The following is a 21,010-nucleotide window of genomic DNA, read 5'->3' on the forward strand; positions in this document are numbered from 1 at the left end:
CTTCAACAGTAAGCCACAAAAAGATCCAGTACAATGCCTTCCGACAGTTGGGGGAAGCAGAGGAAGACATTGATGGCTTTCTGCAGGACTTTGAGCGGCAGTGTGCTCTTCATCAAGTAAAGCCAGAGGAACGGGTTCAGATTCTGGCCAGCAAGCTGACAGGCCGGGCAGTGGACGCCTATCGCACGGTACCTGATGAGGACTGTATGGACTATGAGCGGATCAAAGAAGTGATCTTGGCCCGGTATGCGCTGACACCAGAGGCCTACCGCCAAAAGTTCCGCGGACTTATAAAACGCGTAACCGATACCCACGCTGAATGGGCCTGTAAATTACGGCGGTCACTGCTACAGTGGGTACAAGGGAGCCAAGCAACCACTAAGGAGGACGTCCTCCAGCTCTTCCTGTTAGAACGATTCTTTAATGGACTAAACCCCGAGACACAGGAATGGCTTCGGGACAGGCGGCCAACGACTCTTGATGAAGCCGCTCGTCTGGCCGATGAACATTATGATGCCAGGAGGCCGCAGTTGTCCAGATCAAAGGTGGTCACTAGGGGCCCGCCCATGAACCTGGAGGGCCCCAAACCACCGAAGATTGTAGGGGGACCAGCTAGAAACCCGGCCTACAGCAGTCCCCCTGGGGCGCGATGCCACGCCTGTCGTCAGCTGGGCCACCTGCAAAAAGAATACCCAGTGGCCAAAGGCGGGAAAAGCTACCTTCAGCCGGGCTGCTGTATACTACTACCAAGGTGAAGCTGACCCGGCATTGGGGGCTACAATTAACCAAGGGGTGGAAGAGATGGAGGAAGTGCTGCATGAAGTAGACCCCGTGCAGGCAGCCCGGGCATACAATCGACAACAGCTTCGACAAGTCGTGTGGGTTAATGGGAAACGTATGCAGGGACTAAGAGATTCCGGGGCAACTTTGACCCTTGTGAAGCCTCATCTCGTCTGGGACCAAGAGAAGACGGACCGGACAGTGGCAGTCCATGTAGCAGGGGGAGCCATACATCGACTACCCACTGCCAGGATTCACCTGAACTGGGGAGTCGGGGATGGCCTTGTTGAGGTCGGCTTGATGGAGGATTTGCCTGCAGACGTCTTGCTGGGAAATGACTTGGGGCCCATGTTGTCTGCATTCTTGGTGGCCCCTCTGGCTGAGACATATCCTGTGACCACCCGGAGACAAGCTCGAGCTGCGGAGGCGGAATCACACTCAGAGGCCCAGGTAAGACATTCCAGCCCTACACGTATTCCCATAGCCAGACACATTTCTTGGGCCACCCCAGATGAATTTAAGAGGGAGTTACTTGAGGATCCTTCATTAGAGGGATATTGTGGGAAGGCACAGGAGGGGAGAGGGGTACTGGAAGGGGAACAGTTTGTATGGAAGCAGGGACTCCTCTACCGGATCACAGAGCAGCACCACACAGGGACGAGCCCCACTATAAAACAACAGCTGGTAGTTCCCAAGAAGTATAGGCAGGAGTTACTGCGAATCTCTCATGATTAGTGTTGAGCATTCCGATACTGCAAATATCGGGTATCGGCCGATATTCGCTGTATCGGAATTCCGATACCGAGTACCGATATTTTTTCGGAATCGGAAGTTCCCATAATGCAAAGAGCCACTGCTGTGGCTCTGATTGGCTGCCGAAATGACGTCATCATGATGCGCAGTCTGTGCGCCGTCAGTTTGGGCCTTCTGGGGGGGGTCTATGCCGACTGCCCGGGGTTCTGTACCAGCCTGCCGGTGGTCTGTGCTGACTGCCGGGGGTCTGTACTGGCCTGCCGTGGGGCTGTGCTGGCCTGCCGGGGGGCTGTGCCGACTGTCCGGGGGTCTGTGCAGGCTGCGGGGGTCTGTGCAGGCATCGTCCGATGGGACTACAAGTCCCATCGGGCGATGCCTGCTACCATGACGGTGATTGACACATTAGCCAATGATGGGACAGTAGTAGTCCCATCATCTGGCCTATGTGTTGAATGTAAAAAAAAAAAAAAAATACTACATGCTACATACATGCTACATACATACTACATACATGCAACATACATACTGCATATATACCACATGCATGCAACATGCATACTACATATATACTACATGCATGCAACATGCATACTACATATATACCACATATATACTACATGCATGCAACATGCATACTACATATATACCACATATACCGGGGGTCTGTGCCGACTGTCCGGGGGTCTGTGCCGACTGCCCGGGGTCTGTGCCGACTGCCCGGGAGTCTGTGCAGGCTGCGGGTGTCTGTACCGACTGTCCGGGGGGCTGTACCGACTGTCCGGGGGGCTGTACCGACTGTCCGGGGGTCTGAGCGGACTGCCGGGGGTCTGTACCGGCCTGCCGGGGGTCTGTACCGGCCTGCCGGGGGGCTGTACTGGCCCGCTGGGGGGCTGTGCCGACTGCCCGGGGGTCTGTACCGGCCTTCCGGGGATCTGTACCGGCGTGCCGGGGGGGCTGTGCTGGCCTGCCGGGGGGGCTGTGCCGACTGCCCGGGGGTCTGTACCGGCCTTCCGGGAGGCTGTGCCGGCCTGCCGGTGGTCTGTGCCGACTGCCATGGGTCTGTACCGGCCTGCCAGGGGGCTGTGCCGGCCTGCCGGTGGTCTGTACCGACTGTCCAGGGGTCTGAGCGGCCTGCCGGGGGTCTGTACCGGCCTGCCGGTGGTCTGTACTGGCCTGCCGGGGGGCTGTGCAGGTTGCGGGGGTCTGTGCAGGTTGCGGGGGTCTGTGCAGGCATCGTCCGATGGGACTACAAGTTCCATCGGGCGATGCCTGCTACCATGACGGTGATTGACACATTAGCCAATGATGGGACAGTAGTAGTCCCATCATCCGGCCTATGTGTTGAATGTAAAAAAAAAAAAAATTCATACTACATACATACTACATGCTACATACATACTACATGCTACATACATACTACATACATGCTACATGCATGCAACATACATACTGCATATATACCACATGCATGCAACATGCATACTACATATATACCACATGCATGCAACATACAAATATACTACATATATACTACATGCAACATAAATACTACATGCATGCCACATACATATATACTACATGCATACTACATGCATGCAACATACATACATACTACATAAATACCAAATGCATGCAACATGCAAACTACATATATACCACATATATACTACATGCATACTACATATATACCACATGCATGCAACATACATATATACTACATGCATGCAACATGCATACTACATATATACCACATATATACTACATGCATGCAACATACATATATACTACATGCATGCAACATGCATACTACATGCATGCAACATACATACAACATATATACTACATGCATGCAACATGCATACTACATATATACCACATATATACTACATGCATGCAACATACATATATACTACATGCATACTACATATATACTACATGCATGCAACATACATACAACATATATACTACATGCATGCAACATGCATAGTACATGCATGCAACATACATACTACATACGTATACCACATATATACTACATGCATGCAACATATATATATATACTACATATATACCACATATATACTACATGCAACATACATACTTTCTACATATATACCACATGCATGCAACATGCATACTACATATATACCACATGCATGCAACATGCATACTATATATGTATACCACATATATACTACATGCATGCAACATACATATATACTACATATATACTACATGCAACATACATACTACATACATTCTACATATATACCACATGCATGCAACATGCATACTACATACTGTATATACTACATGCATGCAACATACATACTACATATATACCACATGCATGCAACATGCATTCTACATATATACTACATATATACTACATGCATGCAACATACATATATACTACATACAATACATTCATACAATACATACATATAGACATACAGTACATATAACAGAGTACATACTCACCATCACTTGTCACTTTGATCCCCGAAGCCATTGTCATCTATGGAATAAATATTAAAATAACAAAGCACGAATATACTCACCCCTGATCCGCAGAAGTCCACGGGTGTCCAACAACGATCTTGCGTGGAGAATAGCAGCATCAGCTGATGCTACCGTTCTCTACGGGCTCCAGGAAACCAGTGTCGGGAGGTAGGTATCCTTCCGCCCTGTATTCCTCCGCCACTGTAAAGGAAAAATTTTTTTTTATGGCATTGCTGTGTGAAAAATTTCCCATGCAGCTTTTGCCATAAAGTGAGACTAGGGACTTTTTTTTTTTTTTTACACTGGCGGAGGAATACAGGGCGGAAGGATACCTACCTCCGACACTGGTCTCCTGGGCCCCGTAGAGAACGGTAGCATCAGCTGATGCTGCAGTTCTCCACGCAAGATCGTCGTGGGACTCTCGTGGATTTCTGCGGATCAGGGAGTATATTGTTTGTTTGTTATTTTAATATTTATTCCACAAATGACAATGGCTTCGGGGATCAAAGTGACAAGTGATGGTGAGTATGTACTCTATGTTATATGTACTGTATGTCTATATGTATGTATTGTATGAATGTATTGTATGTAGTATATATGTATGTTGCATGCATGTAGTATATATGTAGTATGCATGTTGCATGCATGTGGTATATATGTAGTATGTATGTAGTATGTATATTGCATGTAGTATATATGTATTATATATATGTTGCATGCATGTAGTATATATGTGGTATATATAGTATGCATGTTGCATGCATGTGGTATATATGTAGTATGTATGTTGCATGCATGTAGTATATATGTAGTATGCATTTTGTATGTAGTATATATGTATGTTGCATGCATGTAGTATATATGTGGTATATATGTAGTATGCATGTTGCATGTAGTATATATGTATGTTGCATGCATGTAGTATATATGTGGTATATATGTAGTATGTATGTTGCATGTAGTATATATGTATGTTGCATGCATGTATTATATATGTACAGTCATGGCCAAAAGTTTTGAGAATGACACAAATATTATATTTTCACATGATCTGCTGGCCTCTGGTTTTTATGTGTGTTTGGCTAGTTTCACACTTGCTTTTTTTTGCAGCGCGTTTTTCCCGCAAAAAAACGCATTAAAAAAACGCATACAAATGCATACAAACGCTGCGTTTTTTTCCAGCATTTTAATGCGCATGCAGGAAAAAAACGCAGCGTTTTTGCGCGTTTGTATGCGTTTTTTGTGCGTTTGCGTTTTTTTACAGATTTTGGAAAAACCCCACAAAAAAGAAAAAACAACCATTCAACAACACACAAGACCAATGGGACTTCATTGTGGGTGTGGTATGTTAATATATATAGACCCTGTCTACAGTATTGTTCACATTTGCTTGATTCTTCTCGTGACCATGGATCTGCGCTGGAAGAGTTTTCACTTCAACTTGGATTTGGACATCGCGATGGCTCAGGCGTATGCAGTTGCTTGCCATGAACAAAGGAAGAGAGAGAGGCAGCGAAGACGGCGGCGTATGTGGATACATCCGATTGTTGAACTCCGGGAGAGCCGTGGGGCATACCACACCCTCTACAGCGAGCTACGTGCAAACCCGGAGAAATTTACTGATTATATCCGGATGTCCCACGAAAGTTTCATGGATTTGCTTGCTCGTGTCCAACAATCCATCCGGAGACAGGACACACAGCTCCGTCGTGCGATTCCTCCTGAGGAACGGCTACTGGTGACATTACGGTATGTTTTAAAAACAAAGGGGTGTGGTCTATTTTTTTTTTTTGTAAATTTAGTATTCAAAACCTTGGGTAATTAGTTTTCGTGAATGTACTAATATTTTTTTTTATAGTTTTTAAAAATAATATACATAAATATTAATTTTACTTCTTTGTCTGTTCACAGATTCCTGGCGACTGGAGAAACCCTATCCTCACTACACTTCCAGTACCGTATTGGAATCTCTACCTTGTCTGGAATTGTTGCTGACACCTGCCGGGCTCTCTGGAATGTTCTTTGCCCAGAATTTATGCCCCTGCCCACCGCTGAAAAGTGGATGGAAATTGCTGACAAATTCTGGACAGTATGCAATTTTCCCAACTGTTTGGGAGCTGTTGATGGGAAACACATACGGATCATCAAACCCCAAAGAACGGGATCTGAGTACTATAATTACAAAAAGTACTTTTCAATAGTACTCATTGCGATTGCGGATGCCGGATGTATGTTTGTAGCAGTGGACATTGGAGCATTTGGCCGTGGTAATGACTCGCAGGCTTTTAAAAACTCAGACATGGGCCGGAGGTTGTATGGCAACCAATTTAATTTCCCTATGCCACGGTCTCTTCCTCACACCGAAGCTCCGCCACTGCCCTTTGTAATGGTTGGCGATGAGGCTTTTCAAATGTGCGGAAACTTACTGAAACCCTACTCCAGCCGGGACTTGGACCACACCAAAAAAATTTTTAATTACAGGCTGACCAGGGCCAGAAGAACTGTCGAGTGTGCTTTTGGGATTCTTGTTTCCAGATGGCGAATTCTGGGCACGGCCATTAATCTTAAACTTGAAACAGTCGATGAGGTGGTGAAGGCCTGTGTGGTTCTACATAACTTTGTGATGGCTAAAGAGCACCCGACCTTTGAACTGGACGATGATGCTCCTAACCCATTGCCTGAATTCACTCAGCACACTCTCAGGTCATCCGTTGAAGTTGGCCAAATGAGGGACAAATTTGCGGCCTACTTTATTTCTGATGTAGGACGGGTGCACTGGCAAGATGAAATGGTGTAATGTTGTTGTTTATGGTAATAAAAATCCTTATTTGATACCATTACTGAGTGCACTATATTTTTTAAACTCCAATTAATTAAAAAACTTCCCATGTATAACTGAATTTTGTTATGTTCACACACCTGGGCAGGTAAATACACATATGAGTTAAAATTCAGCATTGCTAGTCTGCGTGAAATATATTGGAATGAGCAAAGCTGCAGGCCATGAATCAGGAAACCATTTTTTTTCAAGAGAAAATTGTGCAACTAGTTTAAAACAAAGTATGTGATTTTCTCAAAACACAACCCTCAAAACCCAACCCCAATGAAAGTCCATGGGGAATACAAGTCAGCATTGAGTGGATGAATGTAATCTGCTCATGTAATCTGCTCCATTACAAGTTATTACACTAGGCCTTGGAATGACTATACTAGGCCGTGGTATGAGTATAGTAGGCCTTGGGGCTAGTAGTATAGTAATATGTGAAATACCACGGCCTAGTATAGTCATACCAAGGCCTACTGTAATAACTCGATTTTTAACAACTAGCATCTTGTTTCACAAAAAACAAACTGGTGAAACTAGAAAGAAACTTATTTTTTAGACAAGTTTCAACAGTTTGTTTTTCATGAAACCAGATTCTATTTGGTAAAACTAGAGTTATTACACTAGGCCTTGGAATGACTATACTAGTCCATGTTATTTCACATATGACTATACTAGCCCTTGGGTTGGTTTTTAACATGTATTTACCCATCAGTGTGTGTGAGCGGCGCAAACAACATTAATGAAACTTATTAATGGTGAACCACAAATGTACATTTATTTTTTATCACAAAAAAAAAACTAAAAATTATTTTTTACGGCGTTTGGGGGCAGATGGTTTCAATTTGGGGGTGTGCAGGGAATATGCAACACTTGCAGTTGAAGACGGTGTTTGAGGGGAAGGGGCAACAAAACTTGTGGGGGAAGGTAGTCCAGTTAAGGGAATTAAACTTGGAACACTTGTAGGAGAGGAAATCTGTTCAGGTACATTAGTTGTAATGGCATGTCGCCGTAGGCTTGTGTGCCTGGACCGACTTTGGCCCAATGCCCGCCTTGATTGATTTCGCCTTGAAGTAGGGGCAAATATGGAATGTAGGTCCCCCGTCTGCTGGTATGGCAGCTGCTGCTGAGGTGGCGGCTGCTGCTGCTGAGGTGGCGGCTGCTGCTGCAGAGGTGGCGGCTGCTGCTGAGGTGGCGGCTGCTGCTGAGGTGGCGGCTGCTGCTGAGGTGGTTGCTGCTGCTGCTGAGGTGGCGGCTGCTGCTGAGGTGGCTGCTGCTGCTGAGGTGGCTGCTGCTGCTGAGGTGGCTGCTGCTGCTCTTCGTTGTCAGTGCTCGTCCTTGCAGGAGGACTGGTGGCGGCAGTGATGGCCCAGGTTTGCAGAGTGGTGGTGGCAGGGCTACTACATGTTGTTGTAGCGGCAGGGCTGTTCCATGTTTGCCTAGTGGTGGCTGAGCTCCACGCATGCATGGGATTGGCGGTGGTGCTCCAGACAGGAGCAGCGCTTGCCATGGTGGTGTCGGTGAAGTGACCAGCTGCACTCAGACTTGTGGTGGTGTAACGGTGGGTGTCCTGGCTTTGAATAGAGGTGTCCGTGCAGTGGTATGCAGCACAAGTCGGTAGTGAGGTGAAGCGAGTCAATGGTGGCACAGGTGGAAAGGACACCACTGACTGCTGACCGTACCGATTATGCTGCATAGCCTGCAAGAAAGCATTGTTGCAGGCCTGCAGCACATTCAGCTGTTGATCAGGACTAAGGTGTTCCGCCATGCCCTTTTCAATCTTACTAAAAAAATGGTGTGCTGGTCTGTTGAGGTCGGCCTCCAGACGGTCAAGGCGCTGTTCTACAGAATTGAAGCGGTGTTCAAAGTGGTTAAAACCACGTTCCATGAGTGCAAAACCGCTTTCAACTCTGTCGGACAGTGACTTGAGGCTGGAATTAAATGTCTCGCTCAAATGCATAAACTCGGGCAAGACATTCCTGTCCAAGGCCCTCTGCCGCTGGCGGGTAGTGCCCGCATAACCAGTGGCAGAGACCTGGGACAGGGGAACACCTGATGGCCCAGCTTCCTGGTCACCAGCTGTGTGTGTGGTTGACCTGCAAGGTGCTTCCTGGCTGTCGGATGGCTGGGACGGGTCAGAGGACGTCCGAGGAAGGACCGCTCCAGGGCCAGGTTGCAGGGTGCTGCTCCAGGTGCTGTGGAAGAAAGGAAAATCATTACTACCATGCCTTTACAAGAAGCATCAGCTGTGGATTAGAAAAACACAGATTAATAAAAATAAAAACCCAAAATGTATAATACTTACGATCTTGTGGCAAGGACCGGTCTTAGGAACTGCAACGCGTGATAGTGACGGTATCTAGTTCTGGTCCTTGACGCAGATCCACTGCGAACCTGGCCCTCAGCACGAACATCACTGTTGAAGCGGTCCTTGATCGAACGCCAACGTGTTCGGACTTTGTCCACTGTTGATAAAAAAAAACAGTGCCGTCAAGGACAACAGTCACTGCGGCACAATGTAGCAATACAATACTCAAAGCAGTCACTGTAGACCCCGATGACACTGTTGGGTTTCCTGCTAGAATACGCCTAGCACGAAACCCAACAGTGCCGTCAAGGACAACAGTCACTGCGGCACAATGTAGCAATACAATACTCAAAGCAGTCACTGTAGACCCCGATGACACTATTGGGTTTCCTGCTAGAATACGCCTAGCACGAAACCCAACAGTGCCGTCAAGGACAACAGTCACTGCGGCACAATGTAGCAATACAATACTCAAAGCAGTCACTGTAGACCCCGATGACACTATTGGGTTTCCTGCTAGAATACGCCTAGCACGAAACCCAACAGTGCCGTCAAGGACAACAGTCACTGCGGCACAATGTAGCAATACAATACTCAAAGCAGTCACTGTAGACCCCGATGACACTATTGGGTTTCCTGCTAGAATACGCCTAGCACGAAACCCAACAGTGCCGTCAAGGACAACAGTCACTGCGGCACAATGTAGCAATACAATACTCAAAGCAGTCACTGTAGACCCCGATGACACTGTTGGGTTTCCTGCTAGAATACGCCTAGCACGAAACCCAACAGTGCCGTCAAGGACAACAGTCACTGCGGCACAATGTAGCAATACAATACTCAAAGCAGTCACTGTAGACCCCGATGAAACTGTTGGGTTTCCTGCTAGAATACGCCTAGCACGAAACCCAACAGTGCCGTCAAGGACAACAGTCACTGCGGCACAATACAGAGCAATACAATACTCAAAGCAGTCACTGTAGACCCCGATGAAACTGTTGGGTTTCCTGCTAGAATACGCCTAGCACGAAACCCAACAGTGCCGTCAAGGACAACAGTCACTGCGGCACAATGTAGCAATACAATACTCAAAGCAGTCACTGTAGACCCCGATGACACTATTGGGTTTCCTGCTAGAATACGCCTAGCACGAAACCCAACAGTGCCGTCAAGGACAACAGTCACTGCGGCACAATGTAGCAATACAATACTCAAAGCAGTCACTGTAGACCCCGATGACACTATTGGGTTTCCTGCTAGAATACGCCTAGCACGAAACCCAACAGTGCCGTCAAGGACAACAGTCACTGCGGCACAATGTAGCAATACAATACTCAAAGCAGTCACTGTAGACCCCGATGACACTGTTGGGTTTCCTGCTAGAATACGCCTAGCACGAAACCCAACAGTGCCGTCAAGGACAACAGTCACTGCGGCACAATGTAGCAATACAATACTCAAAGCAGTCACTGTAGACCCCGATGAAACTGTTGGGTTTCCTGCTAGAATACGCCTAGCACGAAACCGAACAGTGCCGTCAAGGACAACAGTCACTGCGGCACAATACAGAGCAATACAATACTCAAAGCAGTCACTGTAGACCCCGATGACACTGTTGGGTTTCCTGCTAGAATACGCCTAGCACGAAACCCAACAGTGCCGTCAAGGACAACAGTCACTGCGGCACAATGTAGCAATACAATACTCAAAGCAGTCACTGTAGACCCCGATGACACTGTTGGGTTTCCTGCTAGAATACGCCTAGCATGAAACCCAACAGTGCCGTCAAGGACAACAGTCACTGCGGCACAATACAGAGCAGGGAAATACTCACTAAACGCCTTTTTGGAGGATGCTGTGGCGCTGTCCCAGCCATCCATCAACGCTGCGGCCACCTCATTCCATAGCCGCCGGGTCACCACATTGTCCTTGTACAGCAGGTCACGGCTGTCCCACAACGGCGAACGCTCCTGGACCAGGCTGATGAGCTGCTCATTATCCAGGTAGACGTCTTCATCACGTTGTGGAACCTAGACAAAACACATTCATTAGAATAATCAAATTTAAATTGAATAAAAAGTTACAAAAAAAGAAACAAAAAAAAGAGTAAAAATAGAAGATAAAAAATAAAGAACATTACAAATCATTTGATACTTACATTCCGTATCACCACCGGGACTTGGCTTCGCTGCTCCTGCTCTTCGCCCTCACTAGTGCCGTCCGCAGATGATGATGACGATGTCTGAAAGTTGAAAAAAACGTAAGAGATTTGGAGAAGCAGCAGATATACTTACCAGATGCACGAAAATAATCACCTCACGGTCTGCTTGCGCCAATTCCTGCCGCGATGGGGAATACTCGGATTCTGAAGACATACTGCATGTAAAAATAATAAAAATCATTAGTACATACATAATTTAAAAGGACAGGCATATAATGTAATATACTCACATTCTTCGCTGATATAATGGGTTCTTGGTTGACTGTCTGCTCTTCAATCTGTCAGTGTAGTAGTGGCAGAGTTTTGGCAGGCACCTCCTTTATATAGACTTTTTTTTTTTGACTTTAGAAGATTCTAACTAGGATAAAAAGTGGACACCACCCAAAAAACGCAGCGCTAAAAAATCGCATACCTGCGCATGCCAGTGCGCACGTATGCGCATCCATAGGCTATAATGGCCATTTTTAGCGCAAAACGTGCGCATACGTGCGCATGCGCTTTTTTCCAGGGCCAAAAAATGCAACATGCAGCGTCTGGAAAATACCAACGCACACCCCAAAAAAACGCAGCGCATGAAAATCGCATACATGCGCTGACAAGCGCGCATGTATGCGCACCCATGTTAAATATAGGGGAAAAATCGCATGCGCACGTATGCGTTTTTTTCCAGCGCTAAAAAACGCAAATGTGAAACCAGCCTTAGTCAGATGTTTTTATCACATACAGAAATATAATTGCAATCATATTATGAGTATCAAAAGGTTATATTGACAGTTAGAATGAGTTAATGCAGCAAGTCAATATTTGCAGTGTTGACCCTTCTTCTTCAGGACCTCAGCAATTCTCCCTGGCATGCTCTCAATCAACTTCTGGATCAAATCCTGACTGATAGCAGTCCATTCTTGCAAAATCAATGCTTTTATTTTGTCTGAATTTGAAGGTTTTTGTTTGTTTACCCGTCTCTTGATGACTGACCACAAGTTCTCAATGGGATTAAGATCTGGGGAGTTTCCAGGCCATGGTCCCAAAATCTCTATGTTTTGTTCCCTGAGCCATTTAGTTATCACCTTTGCTTTATGGCAAGGTGCTCCATCATGTTGAAAAAGGCATTGTTGATCGCCAAACTGCTCTTGGACGGTTGGGAGAAGTTGCTCTTGGAGGTCATTCTGGTACCATTCTTTATTCATGGCTGTGTTTTTAGGCAAGACTGAGAGAGAGCCCATTCCCTTGGCTGAGAAGCAACCCCACACATGAATGGCTTCAGGATGCTTGACAGTTGGCATGAGACAAGACTGGTGGTAGCGCTCACCTGGTCTTCTCCGAATAAGCCGTTTTCCAGATGTCCCAAACAATCGAAAAGGGGATTCATCAGAGAAAATTACTTTACCCCAGTCCTCAGCAGTCCACTCCCTGTACCTCTTGCAGAATATCAGTCTGTCCATGATGTTTTTTCTGGAGAGAAGTGGCTTCTTTGCTGCCCTCCTTGAGACCAGGCCTTGCTCCAAGAGTCTCTGCCTCACAGTGCGTGCAGATGCACTCACACCTGCCTGCTGCCATTCCTGAGCAAGCTCTGCACTGCTGGTAGCCCGATCCCGCCGCTGAAACACTTTTAAGAGACGGTCCTGGCGCTTGCTGGTCTTTCTTGGGCGCCCTGGAGCCTTTTTGGCAACAAGGGAACCTCTCTCCTTGAAGTTCTTGATGATGCGATAGATTGTTGACTGAGGTGCAATCTTTCTAGCTGCGATACTCTTCCCTGTTAGGCCATTTTTGTGCAGTGCAATGATGACTGCACGTGTTTCTTTAGAGATAACCATGGTTAACAGAAGAGAAACAATGATGCCAAGCACCAGCCTCCTTTTAAAGTGTCCAGTGGTGTCATTCTTACTTAATCATGACAGATTGATCTCCAGCCCTGTCCTCATCAACACCCACATCTGTGTTAATGGAGCAATCACTGAAACGATGTTAGCTGGTCCTTTTAAGGCAGGGCTGCAATGATGTTGAAATGTGTTTTGGGGGATAAAGTTCATTTTCTAGGCAAATATTGACTTTGCAAGAAATTGCTGTTAAGCTGATCACTCTTTATAACATTCTGGAGTATATGCAAATTGCCATTAGAAAAAATGAAGCAGTAGACTTTGTAAAAATTAATATTTGTGTCATTCTCAAAACTTTTGGCCATGACTGTAGTATGTATGTATGTTGCATGCATGTAGTATGTATGTAGCATGTATGTAGCATGTAGTATGTATGTAGTATGTATTTTTTTTTTTTTTTTACATTCAACACATAGGCCGGATGATGGGACTACTACTGTCCCATCATTGGCTAATGTGTCAATCACCATCATGGTAGCAGGCATCGCCCGATGGGACTTGTAGTCCCATCAGACGATCCTGCACAGACCCCCGCAGCCTGCTCAGACCCCCGGACAGTCGGTATAGACCACCGGCAGGCCGGCACAGCCCCCCGCAGCCTGCACAGACCCCTGCACAGTCGGTACAGACCACCGGCAGGCCGGCACAGACCCCCGGCCGGCCGGTACAGACCCCCGGCAGTCCGCACAGACCCCCGGGCAGTCGGCACAGACCCCCGGACAGTCGGCACAGACCCCCGGCAGGCCAGTACAGACCCCCGACAGTCCGCACAGACCCCCGGACAGTCGGTACAGACCACCGGCAGGCCGGCACAGACCCCCGGCAGGCCGGTACAGACCCCCGGCAGGCCGCTCAGACCCCCGGACAGTCGGTACAGACCACCGGCAGGCCGGCACAGCCCCCCAGCAGGCCGGTACAGACCCCTGGGCAGTCGGCACTGACCCCCGGACAGTCGGCACTGACCCCCGGTATATGTGGTATATATGTAGTATATATGTAGTATGCATGTTGCATGCATGTAGTATATATGTGGTGTATATGTAGTATGCATGTTGCATGCATGTGGTATATATGCAGTATGTATGTATGTTGCATGCATGTAGTATATATGTTGCATGTATGTAGCATGTATGTAGTATGTATGTAGCATGTAGTATGTATGTAGTATGTATTTTTTTTTTTTTTTTGTACATTCAACACATTAGCTGGATGATGGGACTACTACTGTCCCATCATTGGCTAATGTGTCAATTACCGTCATGGTAGCAGGCATCGCCCGATGGGACGATCCTGCACAGACCCCCGCAGTCTGCTCAGACCCCCAGACAGTTGGCACAGACCACCGGCAGGCCGGCACAGCCCCCCGGCAGTCCGCACAGACCCCCGGGCAGTCGGTACAGACCACTGGCAGGCCGGCACAGCCCCCCGCAGCCTGCACAGACATCCGGGCAGTCGGTACAGACCACCGGCAGGCCGGCACAGACCACCGGCAGTCCGCACAGACCCCCGGGTAGTCGGCACAGACCCCCGGAAGGTCCGTACACCCCCCCGAGAGGCTGTACAAGGAGAGAAAAGGGGTTTTCTTATTCCGATACCGGACGTCCCATAGACTTGAATGGGACTTCCGGTATCGGAATCGGCGATACCCGATACTTTTTTCGTATCGGGCCGATACCATCCGATCCGATATTTTAGGGTATCGGATGGTATCGCTCAACACTACTCATGATATACCCTTGGCTGGGCACTTCGGCGTCAGTCGCACCAGGCATCGTCTGACACAAAACTTCTTTTGGCCGGGGGGAAACCTATGATGTTCGTCAGTACTGCCAGACCAGTTGTCAGCGCATTGGCAAGAGGGGGGATCGATGCAAGGCCAGATTACGCCCCCTCCCCATTGTGGAGGAACCATTTAGCCGAGTAGCGGTCGATCTGATAGGGCCGTCAGCCAAACCCAGTCCGTCCGGGAAAAAGTATATATTGACAGTGGTAGATTATGCCACACGGTATCCAGAGGCGGTTGCGTTACCTAACATACTGGCAGAGACGGTGGCGGCTGCCCTGCTCCAGGTTTTCTCACAGGTTGAATTTCCTCGGGAGATTATCTTGGACCAGGGTACCCAGTTTACAGCAGAGGTGACCAACCAACTGTGGAAGCTATGCGGCGTAAAGTCCATTAGAAGCGCCCCATACCACCCGCAAACCAATGGGTTGTGTGAACGCTTTAACGGGACATTAAAACAGCTCATTGGGACTTTTACCAGGACCTACAGGGGCTGGGAGAAATTCTTGCCACACCTCCTGTTTGCCTATCGGTAGGTGCCCCAAGAATCCACGGGGTTCTCCCCGTTCGAGCTGGTATACGGGAGACGGGTAAGGGGACCCCTAGACTTAGTGCTGGAACACTGGGAAGGGGAGGGCCTCATAGAAGGGGTACCTATTGTACCCTATGTGCTGGAATTCCGGGACCGCCTACAGGAGCTGACTCAGGCTGTACGTGAGAACATGCAGGCGACCCAGCGGCGCCAGCGCATATGGTACGATCAGAGGGCCAGAGAGCGCACTTTGGAAATAGGACAGAAGGTCCTGGTGTTAGAGCCTACTAAGCAGAATAAGTTTCAAGCTGCATGGCAGGGGCCCTACCAGGTAGTGGGGAAAATAGCCGACGCAACCTATAATGTAGCCGATTGTAACGACCCCAGGGTTATCCGCATGTTCCACGTGAATATGCTGAAGCCCTACCGGGAGCGCCCTGAAGAGGTAATGGCCATCTGTGCACCTGAAGCAGAGGATTTAGCCGGACTTCCCTTGCCGGATGTCTTAGTTGAAAGGACTCAGTCTAAAACATGGGACCAGGTACACTTGGGCGAAGACCTAGGCCCCAGGGAGAGACAGCAGGCGGAGGCGTTGTTGAGGCTGCGACAGAGGATGTTTTCAGAGAGACCGGGGTACACTCGCCTGGCACAACACAAGGTTGAGACCCAGGATCAGACCCCCCTGCGACAAAACCCCTTCCGTGTCCCTGAGTCTGTACGAGAGGGGATGCGACAAGAGATTCAAGAGATGCTGCGTTTAGGGGTCATTGAAGAGTCAGATAGTCCCTGGGCATCCCCTGTAGTGTTAGTGCCCAAGAAGGATGGGACTACACGGTTTTGTGTAGACTATCGTAAGCTCAATGAGAAAACAGTGACGGATGCATATCCCATGCCGCGTGTGGATGAGATGTTAGACCGGCTGGCGGTGGCAAAGTATTTGACCACCATCGATCTATGCACAGGCTACTGGCAGATTCCCCTTAGTCCTGACGCTATTCCCAAGTCGGCATTTGTCACCCCGTTCGGCTTATTCCAGTTTCGAGTTATGCCATTCGGGATGAAGAATGCCCCGGCGACCTTCCAAAGGCTGGCTGACCGGCTTCTGGATGGTCTCCAGGACTATGCTTGTGCCTACCTGGACGACATCGCCATCTACAGTGCGACATGGGAAGAGCATCTAAATCACCTAGAGACAGTATTGGACAGGATCCACCAGGCCGGAATCACTCTGAACCCAAACAAGTGTCACGTGGGCAAAGCAGAGGTTCAGTATTTAGGGCATTGGGTGGGAAGTGGGAAACAGCGACCAGAACCAGCCAAGATTGAGGCCATAGCCAAATGGCCCATCCCACGCACCAAAACCCAGGTCATGGCGTTTCTAGGGACAGCGGGGTATTACAGGAAATTCGTTCCCAATTACAGCAGCGTAGCCAAGCCCCTCACTGATCTGACCCGTAATAACCAACCCCGCCAGGTAACCTGGACCTCAGAGTGTGAGGAAGCCTTCCGCCAACTAAAGGACGCCCTCACCAATACCCCTGTATTGGCCACACCCGATCCAACTAAACGTTTCCTTGTTCACACAGACGCTTCTATGTTTGGATTGGGGGCAGTACTGAGCCAAGTCGGGCCGGACGGCCAAGAACACCCGGTAGCTTACCCGAGTCGGAAACTACTGCCCCGTGAAGTAAGCTATGCAGCCATCGAGAAGGAGTGCCTGGCGGTAGTATGGGCACTCAAGAAGTTGCAACCATATTTGTATGGACGACAGTTTTCCCTCCTAACGGACCATAATCCCCTAGTCTGGCTTAATCGGGTCTCCGGAGACAACGCCAGATTGCTGCGGTGGAGTTTAGCCCTACAACCTCTGGACTTCACCATCCACTACAGACCCGGCAAACAAAATGGTAACGCCGATGGACTAAGGCTACTTTCACACATCAGGTTTTCGGCGTCAGGCGCGATCCGGCGTCGTGCCGGAATGCCGGATCCGGCAAATGTTTTGTAAAACCTGAAGTGCCGGATCCGGTTTTCTGCCGGATCCGTCTTGTTCTTGACAGACAAAACCGGATCCGTCTCATCCGGTTCATCTGTTTTTCTATCCGTTTTTCTATCCGTTTTTCGACGGATAATGCCGGATCCGGTTTTTAAAATTGACCCTTGTGGCCTTCCGAACGGGATTGGCTACTGGAAAACTAGATATAGCATGTTCCTACAGCCCTTCTTTGACAGGTTGTAGAGAAGAAAGTGCAGGTTGGAGAGAAGAGCAAGTTACTGGCGAAGATGGATGTTGTCATTGGAAATATTACCACTAGAAGTTCTGTGACGGTTTCAGGGACAATTTTCCACTATACTTTATGTCACCTCAAGGCAGAGTACACTGGGATGACAGAGTGTGAGAGATTTTTGCCCTAAACTTGTGTACCTTCTGGACCAACAGTATATACCTTTGCCAACCAAAGTTGGCTATCTTGTCATGGTCTTACTATTTTTACCTTTAGGCCACAGGTGTGTACCTGGTTGTGTTTTATGCAAAGTATTTCACCTTTTAACAAAAGTTGTGTACATTGGTAGGAAATCACCAACAATAAACACAACTTTTTAGGTGAAATACTTTGCTTCAAACACAACCAGGAACACAACTGTGGCAAAAAGCTAAAATTTACCCACAGTTATACCTGGTTTTGAATACCTTTTTACCTTTGAAATACCCTGTATTTAACCTTTTTTTAAAACATAGTTCGCCGCAGAAAGAAATGACAGACAACCATTGTGAAACGATAATTTAACTTTTATTTAAATTTTTTTTTTTTTGTAAAATGTTTTTAAAGTGCAAAAAACTTTTTTAATAAAGGTTTTAAACCCAATGGGCATTTTTATTACAAAAAACACACATTACAATTCTGTGTACTGTGGGGTGGAAATACTGCTGGAGGGGCTGCGGGACACTTCGACACTGGGTGTGTGGAGAGAGGACTGGGATCGTGGTGGGGAAGGAACAGTTAGAGGTGAAGGTGTGGAAAAAGCTACAGAATGGGTGGACATGTGGGAGGCAGAAGAGGTGGTGAGCGGTGGAGTGGAGGGTTGGGCAGGGACTGTAGGAGCAGATGATGTTGATGGAAAGTTGTATGGGGAAGGAGTTTGGTACGGGGAAGGAGTTTGGTACGGGGAAGGAGTTTGGTACGGGGCAGGTTGCTGGAAGTGGGGAGATGACTGGTACTGGGGAGGTTGCTGGTACTGGGGAGGTTGCTGGTACTGGGCAGGTTGCTGGTATGTAGTAGGAGGGGGAGGATGGAAAGTGGCTGGAGGGGGTGCAGATGTAATAGGAGGGGGAGGATGGAAAGTGGCTGGAGGGGGTGCAGGTGGAGGAACTACAGTGGTGGGAGGTGGAGGTTGGGAGGTAACCTGCTGTAGAGCACCGTGGCACGAATGCATTACATGCATCTGCTGGGTAGGAGATAGTGTTGCCATGCGCTCCACAACAGACCTGAAAAAGGTGTGGTTTGGCGAAGATCTTGCTTCTGAATGCATGGTTTGCAGAAGTGTCTTCACCTCCAGAATGCTGGAGTTGATCTGCTGAAAGCCTGCGGAGATTTGCTCTGACAAGACTTTGAGACAGTTCTGGAAAGATGCATTCAGATGCAATAACTCTTGCGCATAACTCTTTTCCTGACCCCTCTGCCGCTACCGCCCAGTACCCGCAGGTGTACTAGAGGCGGCAGGGGCAGAAGGGTGGGTTAAAGGGAAAGCGATCTCCTCACCAGCAGCTTCATGTAATGTAGGCGGCCACGATGCTCCTGTGCTGGTGGATGGGACAGATGGGTCGAATGTGTGGGAAGGCTGGGAAGGTGCAGATGTACCGGGGCGGTCGAAGTGTCCCTAGGTGCCGGTCTCCTCAGGGATCGCCTCAGAAGGGTCCAATCGTGCAGGCTCCCGAGTGCTGCTCACCGTGCTGTGGAATAAAGAGAAAAAAAAACAATTAAAATACTGACATGGTATGGCCCTGGCTGAAAAAAAAAAGTTACATCTAACATTTTTTTTCACATGTGGTGTGTAATATTTACCTTCTGGTGAGCATTGTTTCCCGGAGGAACAACAGGGCTTGTGCGTACTTGTACTTGCTCCTGCGTCCTCCAGATCCACTCGGGGCCCGCATCTCTTTATTGAACTCCTTCTTGAAACGATCCCTCACAGAACGCCACCGATTCACAATTCTGTTCCCTGAAACGAGAAAGGAGTGGTTAGTATACAACATCAGTGTTTCACAAACTCCAGTCCTCATGGTCCCCAGGGGTCATGTTTTCAGGATTTCCATAGTAAATAGAAATCCTGAACACATGATCCGTGGGGACCACGAGGACTGGAGTTCGGGAAACACTGGTTTACATCAAGCAACCGTTACTGTATATACTTACGCTCTTTAATCTGGGCCCGAGCTTCGAGGTCCTCCCAGTGGCCCACAAGGAGAGAACAGATTTCCTCCCAGAGTCGTCGGGTAATGATCAGGTCAGCGTGGCGGCGGTCAGCCATATTCCAGAGCGGCTCCCTTTCTCTGACGAGATCGATGAGGCGGTCCACATCAATCCCTCCATCCTCACCGTCAGAGTCGGGAGCACGCTGTGAAGGCTGTTAAAGAAAAAGACAAAAATAACATAATTAGCCTCCACAAAAGAAATGAAATAAAAAGTGCAAAAAAACAAAGAAAAAATATTTATACTTACACGCTGGTGACCGCCGCGTTGCTGTCGCCGACGACCCTGGGAGGCACTGCGAGGACCTCTTGGCCGAGCACCAGATTGGGAAGACTAGAGAAGAAAACAAAAAATGTTATGTCTTTGGATGTAGGCATTTGTTTGCTGTGTGTGGTCTGCAGAACATTGTTTTCTATGTGTTGTGTGTAGTGTGATGTTGTGTTTCTGCGTTTGATGCAAAAAACTTACCAATTGTGAGCCCACTCCAGGTGTCTGTCCACCCCTTCCTTCTTCTTCTGGGAGCTCCTCTTCATCTTGTGATTCCTGTTTTGAAATAAAAGTCAATGAATAGACATATATTACAGAGATGATGGATTTTGGAAATAAAAACTTACCGTCAAACGCTGACGATGCGAGGGAGGGCTCCCAGAAGAAGATGTGCTGTCCTGTTGATGGCCAGACTCCATGGCTGTGGGTATTGCTGCTGCCAGTGATGCCATTTCTGCTGCTGCTGCTGCTGCTGCTGCATCTCTTTGGCGGCTGTTGAATAAAGAGAAACAAAGGGCCAATGAATATCTTGATATTCCATGGCCCTAGTTTGGAGGAATGGGGGATTTGATAATTACCGTCTCTCATCTGCTTCTGGACTCCCCTCCCGTTCAGCATGCTGCTCCATTTGGGGTGGTGCTGATGGTGCTGCTGCTGCAGATGTCTGCTGCCTTCTCCTGCTCCTGGTTCT

At 48.1% G+C, this 21,010-nt stretch overlaps 1 protein-coding gene across 1 annotated transcript in view; it reads right to left on the reverse strand.

The window, feature by feature from the left end:
• LOC141096646 (uncharacterized) overlaps positions 1 to 21,010 on the reverse strand; it is a 112,820-nt gene that overhangs the window by 64,486 nt on the left and 27,324 nt on the right. Inside the window, exons 2-3 of the mRNA XM_073583365.1 lie at positions 9,165 to 9,324; positions 7,984 to 9,054 (exon numbers count right to left, since the gene is read on the reverse strand). Coding sequence (XP_073439466.1) covers positions 7,984 to 9,054; positions 9,165 to 9,324 — 1,231 coding nt within the window. The remainder of the gene's footprint in view (positions 1 to 7,983; positions 9,055 to 9,164; positions 9,325 to 21,010) is intronic.

Source organism: Dendrobates tinctorius, unplaced genomic scaffold (assembly GCF_039654945.1).
Source record: "Dendrobates tinctorius isolate UK_male_01 unplaced genomic scaffold, ASM3965494v1 ptg000075l, whole genome shotgun sequence".
NCBI classification, from domain to species: Eukaryota; Metazoa; Chordata; class Amphibia; order Anura; family Dendrobatidae; genus Dendrobates; species Dendrobates tinctorius.